General features: G+C 34.8%; 1 protein-coding gene across 1 annotated transcript in view; it reads right to left on the bottom strand.

Moving 5' to 3' along the window:
* Positions 1 to 18,068, bottom strand: part of BOLL (boule homolog, RNA binding protein) — a 70,426-nt gene extending 52,358 nt beyond the window's left edge. Inside the window, 7 exon segments of the mRNA XM_057746507.1 lie at positions 1,793 to 1,864; positions 7,326 to 7,453; positions 11,324 to 11,399; positions 12,633 to 12,687; positions 14,755 to 14,846; positions 17,371 to 17,514; positions 18,021 to 18,068. Of these exon segments, the coding sequence (XP_057602490.1) occupies positions 1,793 to 1,864; positions 7,326 to 7,453; positions 11,324 to 11,399; positions 12,633 to 12,687; positions 14,755 to 14,846; positions 17,371 to 17,514; positions 18,021 to 18,068 (615 nt within the window).
* Between the last annotated feature and the right edge of the window lie 3,869 nt (positions 18,069 to 21,937).

Raw genomic sequence — 21,937 nt, 5'->3', positions numbered from 1 at the left:
TAAGCTATAAGGATATATTGTACAGCACAGGGAATATAGCCAATATTTTGTAATAACTATCAATGGAGTATGATCTATAAAAATTTTGAATCACTAATGTACACCTGAAGCAAATATTATATATCAATTATACTCCAATGAAAAAATTAACTTTTCAAAGGGTAAAACAAACAAACAAATAAAAAACACTGTGTTGAGATGTTTTTCCTTGGCCCTGGATAAAAATCAGGATAGATCACTTTTTGGTGTGTGGCAGATTCCAAATGTTGACTCTCTGGTTGGGTACTTTACTCTGTTCTTTGGTGATCTCCCTGATAAGAACTTCTGATTGCAATTCTAGACCTTAATTCTAGGAGTCTACTTCACACAGATTTTTTTTTCTCCTGGGGTCACCTTAAGAGTTTTTTGGAAAGCCTCTTCTGTGAGGTTCATATCTTACTCTTGGGAAACATAAACATTTGCTTGCTGTGAGATGGTCAACACATTCCCAACTGTAGCCTTCTCTTCTGGCTCAGATTCCATATACCACTCCAGCTTCTTCTTCAGGCTTTTTTTAAGGAGGGGTCAGGTCCAAGTGATACTATCTCAAAAATCTCAGGGGACAAATATTAAACTCTATTAATCATTCTTTGAAGTCATCTTCACTTGGTCGAGGAGAATGGGAAATGCCATAGCATTCTAACAACTCTCTTATTAAAAAAGCCTATTACCAATCTCCCTTATTAACCTCATCCTCACATGTGCTCTAGGTGGGCAATAAGTTAAGAGTCCCAAAACTGTTTTCACAGCTTTTAGCTTATCATGTTAAATGGCCTGGTACCTAATGTCGTCTTTGGGGCCTCTCAAAATTTTGAATTAGGAATAGTCACGCTACATATATACTTTAAATAAATGCCATTAAGTTACTTTCATTTTTACTAAGTGAATAAAACATTTTAGATGATTTTATATTTAACATAGTAATAGAATTTAAAAATAAGTGACCTCCCCAAAACGTAGTCTAATACTAAAAATAATTCCACTAACCGTAACATTTCATATGGGTCTATTTTAAAAGTTCAAAAAGAAAGGAAAAAAAAAAAAACCAGAAATAAAGTCTCTTCCACTATTTCAAAGGTATAAAAGAAAGTGATTTTATTTATGAATGCTATAAACTAGAAGTTGGCAAACCTTTTCTGTAAAGGGCCAGAGGGTAAATATTTTAAGCTTTCCAGGCCATATATCTGTTGCAACTACTCAGCTCTGCCACTGCAGGACAGAAACAGCCACAAACAATATGTAAACAAATACAGCTGTGTTCCAATTATGCTTTATTTACAAAACACCAAAATGGTCTGGTATTAGAGTTCACTTACCCTCAATCTCCCACAAGAGTTAATGAAAAGAAAGAGTGTTGGTTAACTAAAAGAGGCTGTCATAATATAAACCACAATATATTACTTATTTTAACATATATTTATTAAATATAATAACTAGAAACTGACATAATATTCACAGTAACATTAAACAAAAAATGAACCTGTGGTCCAACATCTTTACCTTACTTTGCGAATTATTTCTACATTAGCCAGAGGAGCAAAACTGACCTCATTATACTTGATAAAGGGAAGTAAACAGTCCATCTTCTTGTATGACATTGTTTAGATCCCTCATAAAAAAAGAAAAATGCCATTGCTATCGAGGCTTAACTACTTCTTTTTAATTACAAGAGTATTTGCATGAGAAAGACTAAAATGAAACAAAAAAGAACTGAAAGTATCAAAGAAGATTTTCACTGTAATTTAATGTTTACCTGGTAGTGATATGCAGGTTGCTGATAAACGGGCTGAGCTACCATCACAGGAGAACTAGATATAGAACGTGACTATAAGAGGAAAGAAAAATAGAAAAATTATTTTAGGCAAAATTCTTTAAAATAGTTTATAATAAAATTATCTCATTTGTTACCTAAACCCAATTTACGGTTTATGATTGGAAATGCATTTTCCACCTCTTATTGATATTATTACAACTCCACTTTAAGTCTATTAAAATTATCACAGTATTTCTACTTCCATGTGATTTCATTTCCATAGTAATGCTAAAACAACCACCAAAAAAGTTGCTTTTAGTCCAAAGATTATGAAAATATAGTTCTAAGAGAATATTTAGAAGAAAAATGGCAGCTGGACTTCAGGTAACATTGCCTATTTCCATTGTGGAGACCAACAGTAGATAATGTTTACATAGCATTTAGAACTGAATGAATAATCATATCTGATTTTGCCACTAATTTCCCACTACTTACGAATAATCAACATCCTATTCATTTGCTATACATTTAATTAAAGCAAATACATTATTGAAGATTTGTTAAATTCTGTTTTATTAATTTGATACTGAAATGAGTTAGTCATCCAGTAAATTTACAGCTGATTTATTGTGTTTGAAGAAAGTAATATAACACTTGATTATTCAAAGTAATAGAGTAAACTCACAGATTATTTAAAATCCGATCATTAAAAAAACAGGCAAGTTGTATTACAAAATAGGTAAAATAGGCTTTAAAGATAGCAATTAAAATTCAATTTCTAGGGACGTCCCTGGTGGTCCAGTGGTTAAGACTCTGTGCTCCCAATGCAGGTGCCCCAGGTTTGATCCCTGTTCTGGGAACTAAGATTCCACATACCACAACTAAGCCCCCACACTGCAACTACTGAGCCCGCATGCTCTATACAGTCTGCATGCTGCAACTAGAGAAGCCCATGTGCTGCAATGAGAGAAGCTCGCGTGCAGCAATAAAGACCCAGTGTAGCCAAAATAAATAAATTAATTAAAAAAAAATTCAATTTCTAACATGGGATATAATTTGCATTGTTTTAATGTTCATTCCTCCCTCCCAAACTGAAGAAACATATCATAATTTTACATAATTTTCAGACTATCATCTGCTAATAAAATTGTACCACAGATTAACATTAGAAAATAATAATGAAGTTTATTATATTAATAGATTAAAGGAGGAAAAAGTGATAATCTCAGCAAATACAGAAATTGCATTGTTAAAGTTCAATACCCTTTCATGATAAAAACTCTTAGTAAACAGAATAAAAAGTAACTTCCTTAATTGATTTAGGGCAACAATTCTCAACCAGGTAGGGCTTTGCCCCCCCTAGGAAACATTTGGTAATATTTCGGTTTTCATAAATGTAGGGAGGCTTGGATACTGCTAAAAATCCTGCAATGCACAGGACAGTCTCCCACAAAAAAGAATCATCTGGCTCCAAATGTCAACAGTGCTGAGGTGGAGAAACCTTGGTTAAGGTTAAGAGTTTCTTAACCTATATATATATATGTTTTGGAAGATACTCATATAAAGCTTAATGGTGAATTACCGAACCTGTTTCCTTTTTTTAAGAACAAGGTTACGGTGTTATCACATAAATACTGTAGCAGAGACAATGCTAGTGCAATAACTTGATGAGAAAAAAATGAGAAACAAAAAAGCAGGAAGAAACAGAAGTATACTGAGTCCTAAATGATTGCCTATATGAGAGTTTGGCAGGGTTAGTGATAAAATACCAACATTTACAAATCAAAAACATTACTACACACCAGTCACAATCTATTAGGAAGTGTGATTAAAAAAATACACCATTCATAAAAGCAACAGAAACTACACACTACGTAAGAATAAATCAAACAAAAGATATGCCAAACTTTTTTTATGGAGAAAGAAAATTTTATTGACAGATGTAAATCCTAAATAATGTTTACAAATGGGAAAATTCTGTATTATGCCTAAATGTCCCAAGTTAATCTATATATTTAAAGCAATTCTAATAAAAACAAAGGCTTTTCACAGAGCTGAACAAACTAAATTATGAAATTTATATTCATGAAAGCAAAGACTTAAGGATAGATGAGAGAATCCTAAAGAACAGAGTGAAATTATTGCTCTATCAGATTTTAAGACTTATTATAAAGCTACAGGAATTAAAACAGAATTGGGCAGGGCAAACAAATATACCAATGGAACATAACAGAGAGCCCAGAAAGAGACTCCCACACACAGAAACTTGGCGTTTGACAGAGGATTAATTTCAAAATAGTGGAAGAGGATGGATTAGTTAATACATAAGCTGCAGATTTTAGATCTAGATGTGAAAAACAGCAACAGCATAGTATATATATATAAAAAGACACTAAAAGCTGAGACCCTAAAAGAAAACATTAATACATGTCAACATTAAAACAAAAAACTTGCATATGACAAAAAATACCATAAAGTTAATGGACAAGGCACAAACTAAAAGATATTTACAACCCATGGAATTCATGTAATGAACTCAAGAAAAAGACAAACAATCCCAATAGAAAACATGGGCAAAGATATGAACAGGCAGCTCACAGAAGAAACTGAAATGGCAAATAAATATATGAAAATATGTTTAATCTTCACTGACTAGGCAAATGAAAGGTAAAACAAGATACCATTTCACACTAATACTGGCAAAAATAAAAAAATCTAGTAAATTAAAGGACTGGCAGATTATGGAGAAACTGAAGCTCTCAAAAACTGTTATCTAACCTTTATACCGGTACAATTTAGAAAGATATTTGGAACATCTAGTCAGAGATGTGTATAGTCTATAAATGTGAAATTCTACTTGTCCACATATGTCATAGCCTAGACCAAGGTAGGAGAACACAAAAATCTTCCAGTGGTACATGAACATGAATAGGTTTGAGTATTAATTTTCAGATATTTCATATGGTCTCCTTCCTGATTTGATCTATCTGTGAATGTATCTGTGTACAATGGATTCTTCTTTTCAAAACTCCCCTTTCACAATTACTTTTCCCCTTCACTATGAAAGGCACACACGTTCATTCTAGATCTTGCTATAATGCTTTGTTCTGGAATGTAAACAGTAACAGAGCATCAAACAGACAATTCAAGACGGCAATGCCCTTGAGAAACAGGAGAGAGCAAAGCAAAAAAAGAGCTTGTATAAAAAATATTAAGGGGGAGATGGTATCTTATTTCATATCCAGGGAACAAAATAAATTACATGATGGTCACAGGCATACATATTAATTTATCTGAACTTAAAAATAGTCAGAATTTTCTAATAGAAACTAAGTTTTATTTGATTGACTAATTTTATTTGGTTGACTAGTTTTGTTAACTGAATTACAGAGCAGGCATTTTCCATTCTTTTTTTTCTTTTTTTTAATTGCGAGATAATTGACATATGACATTATACTAGTTTCAGGTGATTATATGTGTATAAAGAATGAAATAATAACCACAGTGAGTCTAGCTAACATCCATCACTACACATAGGACATTTTCCAATCTTAAATGAAATCTATAGCTACAAAAGTTTTATAAAAATATATCTAAAGCAAATGTACAATATATGTCTAAACTATGTGATAAATTTCAGATTTCAACTTAAAAATGAGTTAGAGTATTTGTAATTTTTCAAAAAAAATTTTAGAGGATATATAAGCAAAAAACTTTGAAGATCATTGTCCTAGACAAACTCTCACACAATACATACAAAATTTAGATGTTCAATGTAGTCTTTATTTATTTATTTACTTATTTTTAAAATTTATTTATTTATTTATTTTTATTTATTGGCTGCGTTGGGTCTTTGTTGCTACGCACGGGCTTTCTGTAGTTGCAGAGAATGAGGGCTACTCTTTGATGCGGTGCGTGGGGTTCTCACTGCAGTAGTTTTTCTTGTCACAGAGCATAGGCTCTAGGCGGGCAGGCTTCAGTAGTTGCGGAGCGTGGGCTCATTAGTTGCGGCTCGCAGGCTCTACAACTCAGGCTTAGTAGTTGTGGCACATGGGCTTGGTTGCTCCAAGGCATGTGGGATCTTCCCAGACCAGGGATTGAGCCCATGTCCCTTGCATTGTCAGGCAGATTCTTTTTTTTTTTTTTTTTTTTTTGGTCAGGCAGATTCTTAACCACTGTGCTACCAGGGAATCCCAATGTAGTCTTTTGAAAAAAATTTTATACTCTATTTATTATTTATCTACTGTTATGCAACTTGCAACTTTTCTAAACAGGGTAATGTATTATAATAAATAATAATTGTATTTATTATATTTATATTTAATATATATAACCATAAACAATACATTAATTCTATTTATAGAATTATATTCATATATATATATTTCAATCTCAGACCTACTAAATGCAGATCTCTAGGGGTTAATTCTGCCCCATTTCTGTTCAGAAAAAAAAAAAAAACCTCCACATGTGATTCTCTGAAACTGTGGAATATGACCACAGAACATACCCCAATAAAGCTCCAAATGGATTAAAAAGTATAAAGTAAAATGAAATCATGGAATAACTAGCAGAAAGTAAAATCTGAGTAGTTATCAGATCCCTAGTGGGACAACATTTTAAGTGATGAAGTAAAATAAAATCACTTGATTTAGTCACAAAACTTTTAAACTTAGAAAGAATGAAAAAGATTAAATAATACTATATAAAGTTTATATATAAAATGATAAAGTTTTAATTCTACATTAAAGTCATGTAAATTGATTAGAATAAAAAATAGGATCTCAATGGTTAAATTTAAAAAAACCATGAGCAATTTACAAAGAGTATATGCAGTTTAAAAACTGCACTGAAAATATTTCATCTTACTAATTTTTTTTACTGAAGTATAGTTGATTTACAATGCTGTGTTAATTTCAGGTGTACTGCAAAGTGATTCAGTTACATATATAAATATATATATATATTTTTTTCAGATTCTTTTCCCTTATAAGTTATTACAAAATATTGAGTATAGTTCCCTCAATGTAGTCTTGATTGTAGAAAAAACTTAAAATGTCCATCAATAGGGGAATATACACTTATACAATGGAATATTATAAAAAATTTAAATGAACTAGATATACTAGAACTAACATGGTTTAATCTCAAAAACATAATGCTGAATAGAAAAACCAGATTATTTATATAGTGTTTAAAAACCTCCCAAAGCAATACTATATATCTATTATTTAAGGATACCTACATTTGTAGTAAAAACATATAAAATGGACAGGAAAGACACTTGTTAACTTCTGATGAGGAAAAGAGGGTAAGATAACTGGGGCAAGGAGAATACCTGAATTTGTCATATTTTATTCCCCCCTATTAAAAGAACTTAAGTAAATATGATAAAATGTTAACCTCTATTAAATTTGAGTGGTAGCTACATAGCTGTTATATTATTATTTGTATTTGTCTGTGGTTGAAATATTTCAGAAATAAAAAATTTAATAGTAATAGATGGAAACCCTTCTAAAATGAAATTACTTACAGGCCAAGGTGGTGGGACAGAAGTTACCTCTGGAGTATGAAAATAAGCAACACCATTGTGATAAGTGTAAGGATATCCAGTAGAAGTTGTTAGATACATTGTTCCAGCTGCTGGCATTATACTGGAACCTAAAACAAAGAATAAATAGTAATAATTGAAATGTTCAGTTTAACATTCAAAAATGTAATTTCTGAACACTGGAAAATGGTTATCTTAACACATGTATATAGCTACAGTAAAAATTGAATGTAGCAAGTTCTTTAAAAAATTCCATATGTTAAAGTATCTTTGAAGTATATATTTTCAAACTCATTACCTTAGAGTTTTTGTTAGCTTTAAGGTAAATAAAATAAAAAGAAACAAGTTTAATAAGGAATACTAAAAATTTACCAATTCAGATTTTAATACTAAGTATAATGAAAAATACAAAACTTAACAATTGAGATTATTATCAGCAAAGCCATTATTTTTATAAATATAGATTACATATAATTTAGAGTTACCTGAAGACCATAGACACTGTAACTATAGTGTCTAAGATCCTAAGATCTTAGTAAGACTGTCTATTTGTAAAAGTCCAAAGAAGATGGAGGCAGTGAAATTGGACAAAATTCTACTTTCTTCAAGACACTTCTTCCACCTTACAAATTCTTTGGATCTACTATCAGCAAGCATTCACTCATGCTATGACTATATTTTATTCTCTAGTCTTCCTTTGCTACAACTGCTGCTGTTGCAAACATGACCACAGATCTTCGTGTTGCTAATTTTGGGTGCTCATCTCTTTCCCAGGTCAAAGTTATATATACTCCTCCCTCAAAAAAAAAAATTCTTTTTGTCAGAAGAAGACTTAAAAAATTTTATATGCCAAGTTAGATTTAGGTACTCGACCAACAGGTTATTAAATTACTGAACTGGTTATTAAATTACTATACTAGCGCTTCTCAAAATTTAAAATTCATTATAATAATCTAGACACCTTATTAAAATACAAATTCCAGGTCCCCATTTCCAGAGATTTTGATGCAGGAGGCCTGGGGTAAGGCCTGAGGAATTGCATTTTGACAGACTGCAAGTGAACTGTTGGCGGTTGCAAACCACACCTGCAAGCAGCAGTGGCCTGCCACTCTAAGTAGCACTATTACTTCTCAGCTTTTATATTTTCACCACATTTCATCTAGTATTGATACAGCATATTTTAGTGGTTCTTAATCCAATGCTTTTGAGAATCCGATGAAAGCCACAGACCCTTCTCTCAAAAATACATATATTTAAACAATTTCACACACAATTCAGAAGGTCCATGGATTTCCCTCCCCAAATCATCAAGGAACCACAGGTTTATTTGTTAAATAAATAATTTTTGAGTGACTACTATTACAAGGCATTGAACTAGGCTCTAGTGATACAGCCAAAAAGAAAAAAGAAAAAAATTGGGCATACCATGGCGTCTGCCTTCATAGAAGTTAGGTTCTGATAAGGAAGATAGTGATTAGTTAATTACACAACTAATTAAATACAATTTTGATAAATACATGAAGAGGTAGTATAGGTTATTATATTGGATAGTATAGGGTACAATGCTGAGCATTTCAAATATATATATGTATATATGTAGCATTTGTGAGGAAATGTTTGTTTTGGGCTGAGCTTTAAAGAATGAATGGGATGGCAAAGATCATTCTAGGTAAAGAAAACAGTATATCAGGAATATGATTTTGCTCTGAAACTGAGGGAAGGCTAGATGGCTAAAGCATGGAAAGAAAAGAGAACAGCTCAAAATAAGCAGAGAATAACATGTTAAGATGTGCACTTCTGAAAGATCACTCTGGCTGCCTTATGTGTGATGGGTTGGAAGGTAGCAAGATTGGATTCAGAGAGACCAGTTAGGAGGCTTTTCTAGAAATTAAAGGCAAGCAAAGTGGGTAGCTGGGACTAGAATGTTGGTAGTGGAGATGGAAAAGAAGGGATAGATTTGGGGCTTCCTAGGTGGTGCAGTGGTTAAGAATCCGCCTGCCAATACAGGGGACACGGGTTCGAGCCCTGCTCCAGGAAGATCGTACATACCGCGGAGCAACTAAGCCTGTGAGCCACAACTATTGAGCCCGTGTGCTGCAACTACTGAAGCCCACGCGCCTAGAGCCCGTGCTCCACAACAAGAGAAGCCATGGCAATGAGGAGCCCACGCACCACAACAAAGAGTAGCCCCCATTCACTGCAACTAAGGAAAGCCCTCGCACAGCAAAAAAGACCCAACACAGCCAACAAAATAAATAAATTAATTAATTAAAAAAAAAAGAAGGTATAGATTTGAAAAAAAAATTGATATAAGAATCCCTTGTATTTTGTAAATGTACTTTTAATAATTATTCTTTCTTTGTAGAAAAGTAAAAAGAGTTTTGGAGTCAAACTGTCTTGGATTTGAAGGCTAGTGCTACCATTTAGTTAAGTTATTTAAGCCCATGCTTCTCAAATTTGGGCCTGGGATGCTTACGTCAGGAAATAAGAAAAGGCACAGGCTGAACATGGTGCTATTCCTACAGAATCAGTCTTATTCAAACAATTAAATTTTAGAAAACATTTTAATATTATAATAAACAATACAATGTTATAGAACAGAATGCAAATTGTGCATGAAGTTTTACATAAGCCATGAGACTTTAAAGAAAATTTGTAATTTTGGTATGCTGCATTGGGTTAAGACCCACAGCATGCCCAGATTAACTCTCCTCTACATTTAAATGTATTTTAGGAGAAATGTTTCTAAAACAATGACTTTACCTTTATAAGCTGAATTTTCTACTTACAAATATAGAACTAATAATACCTCACTGATTGCTATAAAGATTAAATGAAACAAATGAAAACCCGTAATGTTGACCCTTGTGCTGAATAGTGCTTAAATAACTATTTGTCTATTTTAAGCATTCAGTATAGTGCTGATTTATGTTCTATTTTAAACAACTTGTGGGTCACAACGTGAACATTACTAGTTGTTCTTACTGATGGTGATAATGGGCTAAAGAACTATTATTACTGTTATAGTTTAACTCTTGCAACGAACAACAGTGGTCTGAAAATATTCACCATTCTGCCTTATTTAGTGCATTCCATTTTGGAGTATCATCTTACTAAGGACACTTCAGTTATCTTCTAAATTAACAAATACTAAGTCAAAATTAAACTTGATATCTGTTAAAATTAAGTCAAAAACAGAACAGTCCAAGTGAGCAAAATCTATTAATTTGTTAACAGATGTACAATAACTACCTAATGTTTTAAACATCTCAGTGGACACTAGGACACAGCTAAGGAAGAATAAGAAAATTTAGTTACATATTTTATACAAAGTTTCTTCTTCTAGCCAAAGATTGTGTAAAGAGATTTTAATAAATATTACAGGTAAAAAGTTAACTGTAAAGATGCCTAATTTAATAAATGGGAAGAGTGAGGAAAAAAAGAGTAGAGTTGAAAGCTTTACTTAAATTTGAGGAAGGCACCTAACTTATTAGCCAATTCCTAAAGCTTTAGGGATTGTTTCTTCTGATAATTATGATACATGTGGTTGGGTTACAGTACATATCATACAACCAGAGTTTCTGATATTTGTTCTATATTTTCACTTTCAGTAATTTTACTCTAACTTTAAATTACTTTGTTAATTAGAAAATTTTCTAAATAGTAATTAACTACTAATTTCTTTTGTAATTTTAAACTATATTTTTATCATAAGATTTTTCCTTTAAATATGCAACTATATGGAATATAGTTAAACATCATTATTTATATAAATTTCCCTAGCCCCCTCCCCCCCGCCGCAATGTAATATATTTTAATTTGTGGTGAGAAATATTCATTTGACTACCAACTTTGCTAAAATAACTTTATTAAATGAAAGAAACCTGACAGATATTTTAATGAAGTTCTATTGAAAGCTTAATATTTCAAAAAAGAACCATGCAAAAATATTGAAAAATACATTAGTTCTCAATACATACGAGGGATCCCTACTTGTTGTTTTCTTATTGCTGGACCAATGTTCAGTTTCTTATCCTTGTAATTAAGTTTTTCAGCCTAAAATAAGAAAAAGTAAATTATTTTATTATCATTCTTTGAAAGCAGCAAGGCATAGTGGAAAGAGCAAAGTCTTTGGATTTAAATAGATCTGGGTGTGAATCTTGATTCCAATGCTCTGACCCTAATTCCTCACCTGGCTATTTACCAGTTAGTGTATGTGAGCAGAGAGGTGAAAAATTTGAGTCGCCTTATACACGTAGTCCCAGCTGAGGTCAAAGAGGGTGACACTCTTTTCTTTTTCCAGCTTTTATACTGTAAACAAGTGTCCTTCTCTTGTTCTATTTAGTGTCATGTTTTTCGCATTTTTGTGTCTTATGCTGGTATTTTTGCTATTTAAAATGGCCCTCATGTGTAGTGCTGAAGTGCTGGCTAGTGTTCCTAAGTGCAAAACGACTCATGTGCTTTTATGGAGAAAATGTGTGCTAGTTGGGTTTAATTCAGGCATGAGTTATAGTGCTGTTGGCTATGAACTCAATGTTAATGAATCAAAAATATATATTAAATATAATATATTTAAACAGAAACACACATAAAACAAAGCTATGTATTGACTGGTTGATGAAAATATTGTGAGCAGAGCTTGTGGGAACCTAGCCCTGTATTCTTCTAGATGCAGCACGTTAGTATTTGCTAATTCAGTGTTCATGGTGATTTTATAGAACACAACCACTACAAATAATGAGAATCAACTGCATATGGCTTAATAAAATACAATTCAAGTAAAATTTTTTCCTAAAAAATTAAACGTTACATTTGCCAAATTTAAAGTTATTATATACTGAACTGCAGGGTATAGCCTTTTTCTATGAATGCTCTTAGTTTATATAAAGTTTTTCACAGGAGGGAAATAATCTCAGATAATATCACTCTAAGAATCTACATTTGTAGTGTTTGTTAGGAATTCAAAGTGCTATTAACACTTCAGAAAAGATACATCCCTAAATTCTTAGTTTAAGCAAATAAAGTGAAAAATTATATTACAGCTTCACAACCATACTTATGTAATTATTTGGGATTTGTTTTTCTGCAGATAAAGTTTTTCTTTAATCTTTTTCTTTTTAATTCTTTTTTTTTGGAGACCAATGTCAATCTTAAGATGCAAAGAAGATAATTCTTTTTTTAAGCAACTGATCATTGTATTGGAACCCTACTATTAAATTAATACCTTAAAGGATTAGTTTCAAAGAAAGCAGTTCCAAAAATGAAGTTAAATACACCAGACTATCTTACCTCTTGTAAAATTTTTTGTGCATCTTCTTGTGTTTCAAAAGTGACGAAGCCATACCTAAATAAATGCATTAATTATTATCTTAGAATATTACACTGAAATTATATTAAGATTAAAACAATTTTCTTTTTTTGTTAAGAATGGGCCATGGGGGGACTTCCCTGGCAATCCAGTGGTTAAGACTCTGCGCTCCCAATGCAGGGGGCATGGGTTCGATCCCTTGTTAGTGAAGATCCTACATGCCGCATGGCATAGCCAAAAAAAAAAGAGGAAAGAATGGGCCATGGTAGGAGTGAACATTTTTCTATGGTGCACCAGTATACAAAACTTCGGAGTATCATTCACAGCTTAACACTGTCACCTCCTCTTAAAGGCAGGGGCCTAGAAGAAAAAAAAACCCTAGGGATCTTGAAACAGTTTCAGACCTGAGCAGAACGTAAGGCAGGAAAGCATGAGAGATTTGTGTTCTGGTTTACAAATTACAATGCAATAAATTTCAGTCCAGAGCAGTAATCTCCTTTTAAAATGACAGAAGTTTGGTTTAAATAGAAATCAAAGTAGAAAAAAACCTTTAAAAAATTAAAAATTTCAACATAAAATTTTTTATGTTGGTAAATGAGTATACAAACATTATTTACTATTACCAGCATATATAAACTGATAATGCAACTATTAGCATATTTCCCAAATAAAATCAATTAAAAATAGGTACTACCCAGACTTTATATCTGCTTTTCATATATGATTGCTAGTTTCAGAGTATAAATCATATGATTGAGATCCAAATACACAATGCCAAAAAAGTCAAAATAGGTAGATAAAAAGGAATGAAAGAAATAAAAAGCATATATCCCCAAAATGTAATCTCAACTTGGATAACTTAAGGAAACTCTTTTGAGTAGCACTAAACTATTATTTTCCTCAATTCATAATTACTATTATGTAATTATGTATTGTGTAATGAGTAAATATTTACTGTTTTCTTCAATTCATAATTACTGTATTATATATGAATTTTCTTTTTCAACAGAGGAATTCCTCTTTTTCTATTTGCCCAAACATTAAACAATGGTTAAAGAAATACTATTATTTTTATTTTACACTATTATTACATTATTTTTTTGGTAGAACACATATACCACCCAGTGGAAAAAGCATAAAATACAGTCTACATTTCTATGTGTGTTTTTCAGTGATTAAGAATGGATATTATAAATTCCATTAAGCCAAATAAAAGAGCTACAATCTCACTTCATCCTAATATTGTTTGTCAGTCTCAGGAAGTATTTCATTTGTTTAAAAATAACTTCCGCAGGATCTCATCTCTTCCAAGTGTCCATCTGTCATACTTACATGTAGTTTCTCACTAATATAATTTTCTATTCACCTTATTGGTCTCTTCTTTTATGCCTATAAATATGTATATATTGCCTCTTTTTCAAGAAAACAAATACAGTCCTTCATTGATTTCTTTTCTTTAACTTTGCAGTCAAACTTCCTAAGTGAGGACACTATATAAACTACCTTTTTCTTCTCTGATATTTGGCTCTTGTATATACCAATCCACTGAAACAGCTCTAAGGTCACTAGACAGTTCTAGAGAAATTCTACTGCTTTTTTCCTTTATTTTCATTTTCCTTGATTTGGCAATTAAAAATCATTAAGAGTTATATTTCTCAGATTAGTCCCCAATAAAGTCTCTGAGGCACAACTTACAAACATTCTTTTGTGTCAGCCTTTTCCAAATAAAGTTCTCTCTAGTGTAAAGCAGGTATACAATTCCAAAAGTATCAGATTCCTTTAGCTTCTGGTTGCTCGGCTACTGGACATCAGCTACTCAACATTAAGTGCTTACTACCTAACAATGAATTGTCCCTTAGCCTACGCAGGAATAACTTTCCAACAAATTAAGGAATGTTATAGTGTCCCCCTTCCTTCAAAATACACACACACACACACACACACACACACACCCACACACACACAGATCAAAATATACGAGGAAAGAAGAAGGCATGAAACTCTCTTTTAGAAAATGGAACCAAAGTAAGTTAGCATACAAAACTTAGTAAGCCAATAAAAATATAATTGTTAATTCTATGTACTATCTATAGTGATACTAACCCTTTGGACACTCCAGCTCTGTCATTTACAATCTTCACTTCTTTTACAGACCCATACTGAGAAAAAAATTTTCTTAAATCATTTTCACTTGTCTAATGGTATAAAAAGAAAACACAAAAGCCATGTTAATTAATAAAAGAGAAATAACTCATGCTTGGTTTGGAAACAGAAAAGGTAACATAAATAATAATATGGATATAAGAATGTCCCTCATCATAAAAACAGTACATTAAACCACTAGGTTATTAAAATCAATATGAATACTTTGTTCTATGCAGTTGTTAATACTATGTTGTTAAAGTATTACAGAGCAAGAAAATATTTTAAGCTGAATTTTTAAAAAACTACAAAGAAAGTTCACTATTTAAAGGAATTCTTGTTCTCTAGTTAGCCAGTTTTTAATAAAATTGCACTAGGCATGGCTATAACTAAACTAAAGTCATATTACTATTGGTCCTTGTGATTCAGAAAGGCCCACAGTCATGTCGGTGGAACTAGGTTATGCTGGCCTACACCAGTCACTCTATTTTAATCAGCATAGTCTTCAGGAAAAGTAAGGTCTTAGGAAAGGAAATATATTTCCCAAAGTACCTGATAACAACAGAGAGGTACAAGACTTAAAGTTTTTAGATACTTTATCTGTACTCAATATACATGTCAGCTAAATACAGACATTACGATGATATGCAAAAAAATTGAATCATAATTAGACTATCATGTACAAAATGTCTACAAAGATGGTATGGCATGGCATATCTGGTTTTAATTGAAATAGTCTCATAACAGACCCATATCACCTTTCTCTAGAGCAGTCACACTAAATTCATTGCAATTTCATTTTCTGGTATAGCTATAATTGTTTGCCCCTAAGAGGAACTTTAAATATCCATAGAAAAAATTTTTCTTTATATATCCAGGAAAAGACATGCCTAACAGCAGAGCAATACTTCTTGAGTTCCACTGCTACCTCACTACTTACTGGTTTTTAGTTGGTAACCTAAAGCCTGCTAAAGTGGATGATGACAAATACTGAGTTAATCTAAGAAAAACTGACTGCCTCATTTCCATAAACACAAAATGGAATCAATGTCAGAATAAGGATTTCTATTAGAAACTTGAAAACTAATTCAAACTACTCTCTGATAGAAGAATCACTAGCTCAATTTTGCAGCTCCATTTCTTTGTTGAAAAGGAGACAGAAAGTCACGATGATTAAATATTAAGAGGGATGGGCTGTAAGGTTCTAAGAAGAATTTTAAAAAGTCTGAGACTGTTTGCTACTATGGTAAACTATTTCCTTGCTGGAAATTATCTATGGTGTGGGGAAAGGTATAAGCATAAGGGAGAGAACCCTAGCAGTTATCTTAAAGCTATGAATGTATTATAACAATGGCCCCCAAAGTTCATATTGTACCTGACTGGTTTCAGTAGAAACCTACACTAACCTAGCCATACAAGTTTTTACATTTATTGATGATTTATTTAAAAATATACTAAGCTAACATAATATAAATTCTGAACAAGAATATTCAACTTGAACATTTATGGTCAGCTATTAATATTTTCCATAGAAACAAGATCTTTTTAAAAATAAGCATTTCATAAGAAATTATTTTCTTTAATTTATTCTTAGTGAACCAATAATAATATTGATTAAGATTCATAATTTTGACAAATACATTAAGTGTAACATTTATCTTAAGCAGGAAAAAAGTAATTCCATCCACATTGTGAGAGACATCACTGGAAAATAGTGAGCGATAAATGTCAAATATCATACCCTAATCATACAAGGATTTTTTTTTTTATTAAGACAACTCTCCCTGAAATTTCCAATATGTAATATGGAAGCTTGGAAATCCTTCTATATATCCACTTGGAAGTAGCAGTGTTCCTAAATTATCCATGCTTCCCTTTCCTGTAGGTGTTTACTACCACTTCCCACATGGGGGTGCTGCAAAACATCTCACAAAACTACACCTCTCTGAACGAGTGAAATGGCTGATTACATTATTTAAACATATTACTATTAAGATGCTTTATTCTGACTAGGACACAGGCTTTTTTTGGTGACCAACTTCTAAATTAGGTGATAGAAAGCAGTCTGCAAAAGATAGAAGTCTAGGAAGTTACTCAGGAACCTAAGATAAAAGTTGGGATAATGAAATAGGATTTTATAAAACTGTTGTGTTTTCATTTTCTTTTTCCTTAATTGAGTCTTCTTTTGAAAATTATAATCACTCATTATTTGGGCTATTGGAGTACTATGTAAAAAAGTATAATTAGTGAGGTATGGTGAAATAAAAAATGTGGAGTTATTAGTCAGAAAACTAGGATTCTAGTTTTCACTTTGTAGCTAAGTAGCTAGGAGACTATAGAGGATGTCAAAGAGCCTCAATTTCCTTGTATGTGAAACTGGACAATTATATATATTCTATTTAACCTACACTGTTGTTGAAAAGATTCTTTATATTAAGACAATTTGAAACCTACTAATCATTATGCAAATAACAAATGTTGTTATTCTTATAGTTGCACAAATAAACAATTTCTGAGAAATATAATAAAATACTTCTGATACAAAAAATACACTACGTTGCATGCATAATTAGGTACCTTAAAGTCAATTCCTCCTACAAAGATGCGATTAGGGATCACTGTTCCATATCTTGGGGCACTCGTTGGGTTATTCAAAGGCACAGGTGACACAGGATTAGGTGATGGAGATAATGAATCTGTTTGCGTCTGATTTGATGTTTGCTGTAAAATAAAATTCTTTTAAACTTATTACTGAGCATAAGTTTTGATGCAGGATGAAAGCATATATCCTTCAAAAAGATAAGTCATTGACAAAATGTAGTATTTTAGACTTTAATTTTATGCTACTATTAGGAAGATTATAATTAGAGCTAATAATTTTTGGCGGGGCAACAAAAATGTAAGAAATGTAGAATCTACAGAGATCTTAAATCTTAAATATATTATTTAAACATACATATGCTAATTATTATTAAATACACTATTTAAATATTATAAGTATTAAGGAGGAATATTAAACTCAAAAAGAAGTTTGAGAAAGAGAAAAGGAGCCCTGGACAGCTAGGAGCTGGCCTGGCACAACCAACTAGTTGTTAGGAGTTGGCCAGGAACTCACAGCTAGGCTGTGGTGTTCTCTTGTTAACAGAACACCAACAACAGGCAAGGCTACTCTGTGACTGTGATGGATAAAGATTAAAAACAAGACCACTCCATAATCATATCTGTACCTTGACAAAAACAAAAGCATTGCCCAGACCATAAGAATGACCAAACATTCTTCTATCCTGCCTTATAGGACTGACTGCTCCTTCTATATCAATTACAGCTTTAGCTTCAATCTATTTTTCTTGTCTGCTAGATAAGAATTAACATACCCAATCACAGAATTAGTCCCACTGCCTTATAATACGTATTTCAGAGCAAAGTCTTCTTCCTTAAATCCTCTCTAAAAAGTGCTTAACACAAGCCTAAATTCTATAAGTAAGTTCTTTCTAACACCCTCTTGCTGAGAGGTCCCACGGTGTATGTTCTTCCTTGTTAATTCAATACATCCAACTTTATTAAGCTGCAGGTGTATTTGTGGTGGTCTTTAGCTAAAGGGCATTGGTAAGTATATTCAAATTCACTGTTTTTCAGTTCTAAAGTCAAATTTTTAAATGCACTTGGCAATTTGAAAAGTGGATTAATTTTGTAAAAAGAAAAGTTGTATACCTATAACTCATAAGTATAAATTTTTATACTAAAACTTTTTATACTGATTTTTTTCTTTATGCTAAAGAATTGAGCTCATATTCATATGTTCACAATTCTAAGTCAGGGGACTTAAAGACTTTCATATATATATATTAACATATAAGCCTTTGCACAATGGCAAGATAGTAGACTCGAGGTACATCTGGAAAAAAAATAAGACTTGAGAATAGAATTTTAAAGAGAAACCAATTTAAGAACTTGCTAATTATTTTCCTTCTGGGAACACTAAACAGACTTCTCAGACACTAAATTAGTTCAAAAAACTTGAAGTTCATGATTTAAATTCTCTGAGAAACAAATTCATGAAAATGAATTTCCAACTTAGATAATGGAGTTGTTCTTTTTCACATTTGCTCTCCTTTCCCTACATTGGCCAATAAAACCATAATCCCTAAATTAGTCTCTGCAAGATGTACAGGGAAAGAACGAGGCCAATGGTGACTTTGGGGCCATAGGCTGGACCTTTTCTGCTCTATTCTCCATCTAGTCTTAAGGGGGAAAAAACACTCCCTAGTGAGGGAGTTCATAAAAATATCTCAAACCACAAAGTCATCATATTTAATAATTGCTATGTTGTAGTTGCCAAATCCTCTCTGGGCATTTGGAAGTTATTTGTAACTTCAGTCACTTTACTTGTAAGATATAGTGCCCAGACTGGATGATTCTGGGATGCTTAGTTTTACTTTTCAACTGTGGATTTGTATTGCTAGAGATAACAGAACAGTTCCGGTAGATACAGTCTTTTCTCTCTGCCTGCTTGTTTAGAGAATGTAGAAATTACCTATTTGCAAAATTTTAAACAAACTCAATCTTTATGAAATTCTCTTTAAAAGCAAAATTAATTCAACAGATGAATTCTTTTGTTCTCAAATTTGTTTAAAGAAAAGTCAACTCCATTAGTTTTCACTGAGAGAGGAATGACATGAATGGAAGAGAACACAGTGCTTTATTTCCAACCTTGAGAAATCAATTAAACGATACCAAGGAAGGAAAAACATGAACTTTTTTACATCCCATGCATTTCATTCTTCAGTTTCTAAGACTCCTGTTCTATTGTGGGTTCCAATTGTTTTATTTTTCTCCTTACCACTTTCCAACATATAATACTGTTATTATGTTTGTTGTCTCTTTCCACTATAATGTAATGTTCAAGAAGGAAGAGAGTTTTGCCTGTTTTGCTCACTGCAGCATCTTAAGAAGGGACCATATATAGCAGGTGTTCAATAAATATTTGTTGAGTAAGAATAAAGACCCAGACGTAGAGAATAGTCTTGAAGGCAAAGGGAAGGGGAAGCTGGGATGAAGTGAGAGGGTAGCATAGACATATATTCGCTACCAAATGTAAAATAGCTAGCTAGTGGGAAGCAGCTGCATAACACAGGGAGATCAGCTTGATGCTTGGTGATGACCAAGAGGGGTGGGATAGGGAGGAGGGGAGGGAGTCTCAAGAGGGAGGAGACACGGGGATATATATGTAAATACAGCCGATTCACTTTGTTGTATAGTGGAAACTGCATAACATTGTAAAACATACTCCAATAAAGATCTGAGGACAAAAAAATCTTTGTTGAATAAATAAATGAGTAATTTGTTGAAGGAATAAATGAATAATTTCTTCCTACTCACGATATGCCAACACTTAGGTTGTGGGCTGAAGAATACAACACGAATAATAGCCTAGAAAATATTTTAATCTTGGCAGCAACAAGGCTCAGGTAGAGGCAACCTTTACGTTCCTTGGAGAAGGTCAGCGACTCATTGAGAAAGCCTCAAATTCCGCTGGCAATAGTTGTGCAAATGTATGAAAAGCACCTAGATAAGGTGCTGTTTTGGGGTTCGCAGTAAGGGTCCTTAGCTTAGTAAAACTTCAAGTACTAAACAGTTTATTCAAAATTTCTTTCAAAGTAACGTGCCCCCACTGCCTCCTCCCCTTGAGAGCCTCGAAATCTATCATCTACTTCGCCAACGAAGCCAACAGGAAAAGGGCGGGCTAACCGTCGCAGTCACGGCCTCCGTGCTCCTTCCCCTCCGAGGCCAGCAAGCTGAGGCGCTGGGGGAAATGGCTGCGGCGACAACTTCCTCGGGTTCTCTCGGGTCATCGTGAACTTGAGCACTGACTCGAGGATCCACCCCCTCCCCACCAAAGTGCGGGAGGGAAAAGAAGGCTAGCCAGCGAGAAATTTTGTCCCGCAAACCCGCCAGCAGCAGTGGCGGGAACCCTCAACGGCACCGACCCCGACGACGGCCTCGCGTGCAGCCAGCCCCGCGGGCCTCGCGTGGCGCTCGCTGATTGGCTGCCGGCAGGCGCGGGGCGGGGCGCGGCGGCACGTTGCCGCAGCCCCTCGGGCCTAATCGGTCTCCCGCCCCTCCCCCGCCGGGCCCTGACTGGCTTGGGCCCGCAGCTGGGGCTAGAGTGTCCGGGACTGACCTGGGCACAGGTCCCCGCTACCCCTTTCTTCCCTCCCCCAGGTCTCTCAGGCCTTCTGGTCCCTGCATGACGAGTCGGGGAGAGGAGGCTGGGTGGAGTCTGGCTGGAGCCAGCCTCGAAGACGCAGCCGATTATAATTTCGGCGGGAAAGTTGTTTCTCTAGCCTGGACCCGGCCTGGTGCAAGGGCCCAGCCACCCACTGCCTCCCGCAACCTCCCGGCAGCTTCCGAGGTCTCTCCCCGCCCATCGATACCCGGACCAGGCCCGGTGGCCGCACCTTCCCGACCCCACAACACACCCCGACTGGGACCTGCAGGCGGGCCTCTCTTTGCGGCCGTCGATGGGGCTACCTGTCCACGTTCCTTCCTGAGAAAATAGCGGGCTCTAGACTCGCCCTTCCAGGCCCTCACAGACGGAGCCCACATTCCTCCTTCTCCCCACTGCCCTGGGGCCCAGGACCCTAGGTCCTGACCGCCGTACTCACCGCCCCGGACTCGGTCTCCATTTTCCTCTCGGCTCTTCAAAGGCCAGGCGGAAAGGAACAGAAATCCAAAGTTTGAAAGCACCTTCACACCCAGGAAGCAACACCACGTTTCCCGACGGAGAGTCTTTCCCCCTGGCGGCGACGGCGGCGGTGGCAGCTGCAGGGGCGCACACTCGGACCCGGGGCCTGAACCTGCCACCGGGGGGTGGGGGTGGGGGTGGGGAGGGGCAAGCGACGTCGCCTCGGGCAGCGGTGCGGGCGGGCGCCTCAAGCCGGGGAGGGGCGCGGGCGGGCTGGTTTCGGCGGTGGCCCGTGGTCGCCGAGCTGGGCCGTCTCAGGGGCAGAGCGTGCAGCGGGTCGGGGCGGGCGTGGGGTGTGCGGATCGAGGGCTCGGTTCTGGAGCCACTGTCGCCTGCTTTCGGACGGCTGGGGAGGAGAGAGCGAACGGTTATGCTAAGCTCCATGCACCGAACGCCTTT

The sequence above is a fragment of the Hippopotamus amphibius genome, chromosome 8 (assembly GCF_030028045.1).
Source record: "Hippopotamus amphibius kiboko isolate mHipAmp2 chromosome 8, mHipAmp2.hap2, whole genome shotgun sequence".
NCBI classification, from domain to species: domain Eukaryota; kingdom Metazoa; phylum Chordata; class Mammalia; order Artiodactyla; family Hippopotamidae; genus Hippopotamus; species Hippopotamus amphibius.
This window is presented reverse-complemented; position numbering and strand designations above follow the sequence as displayed.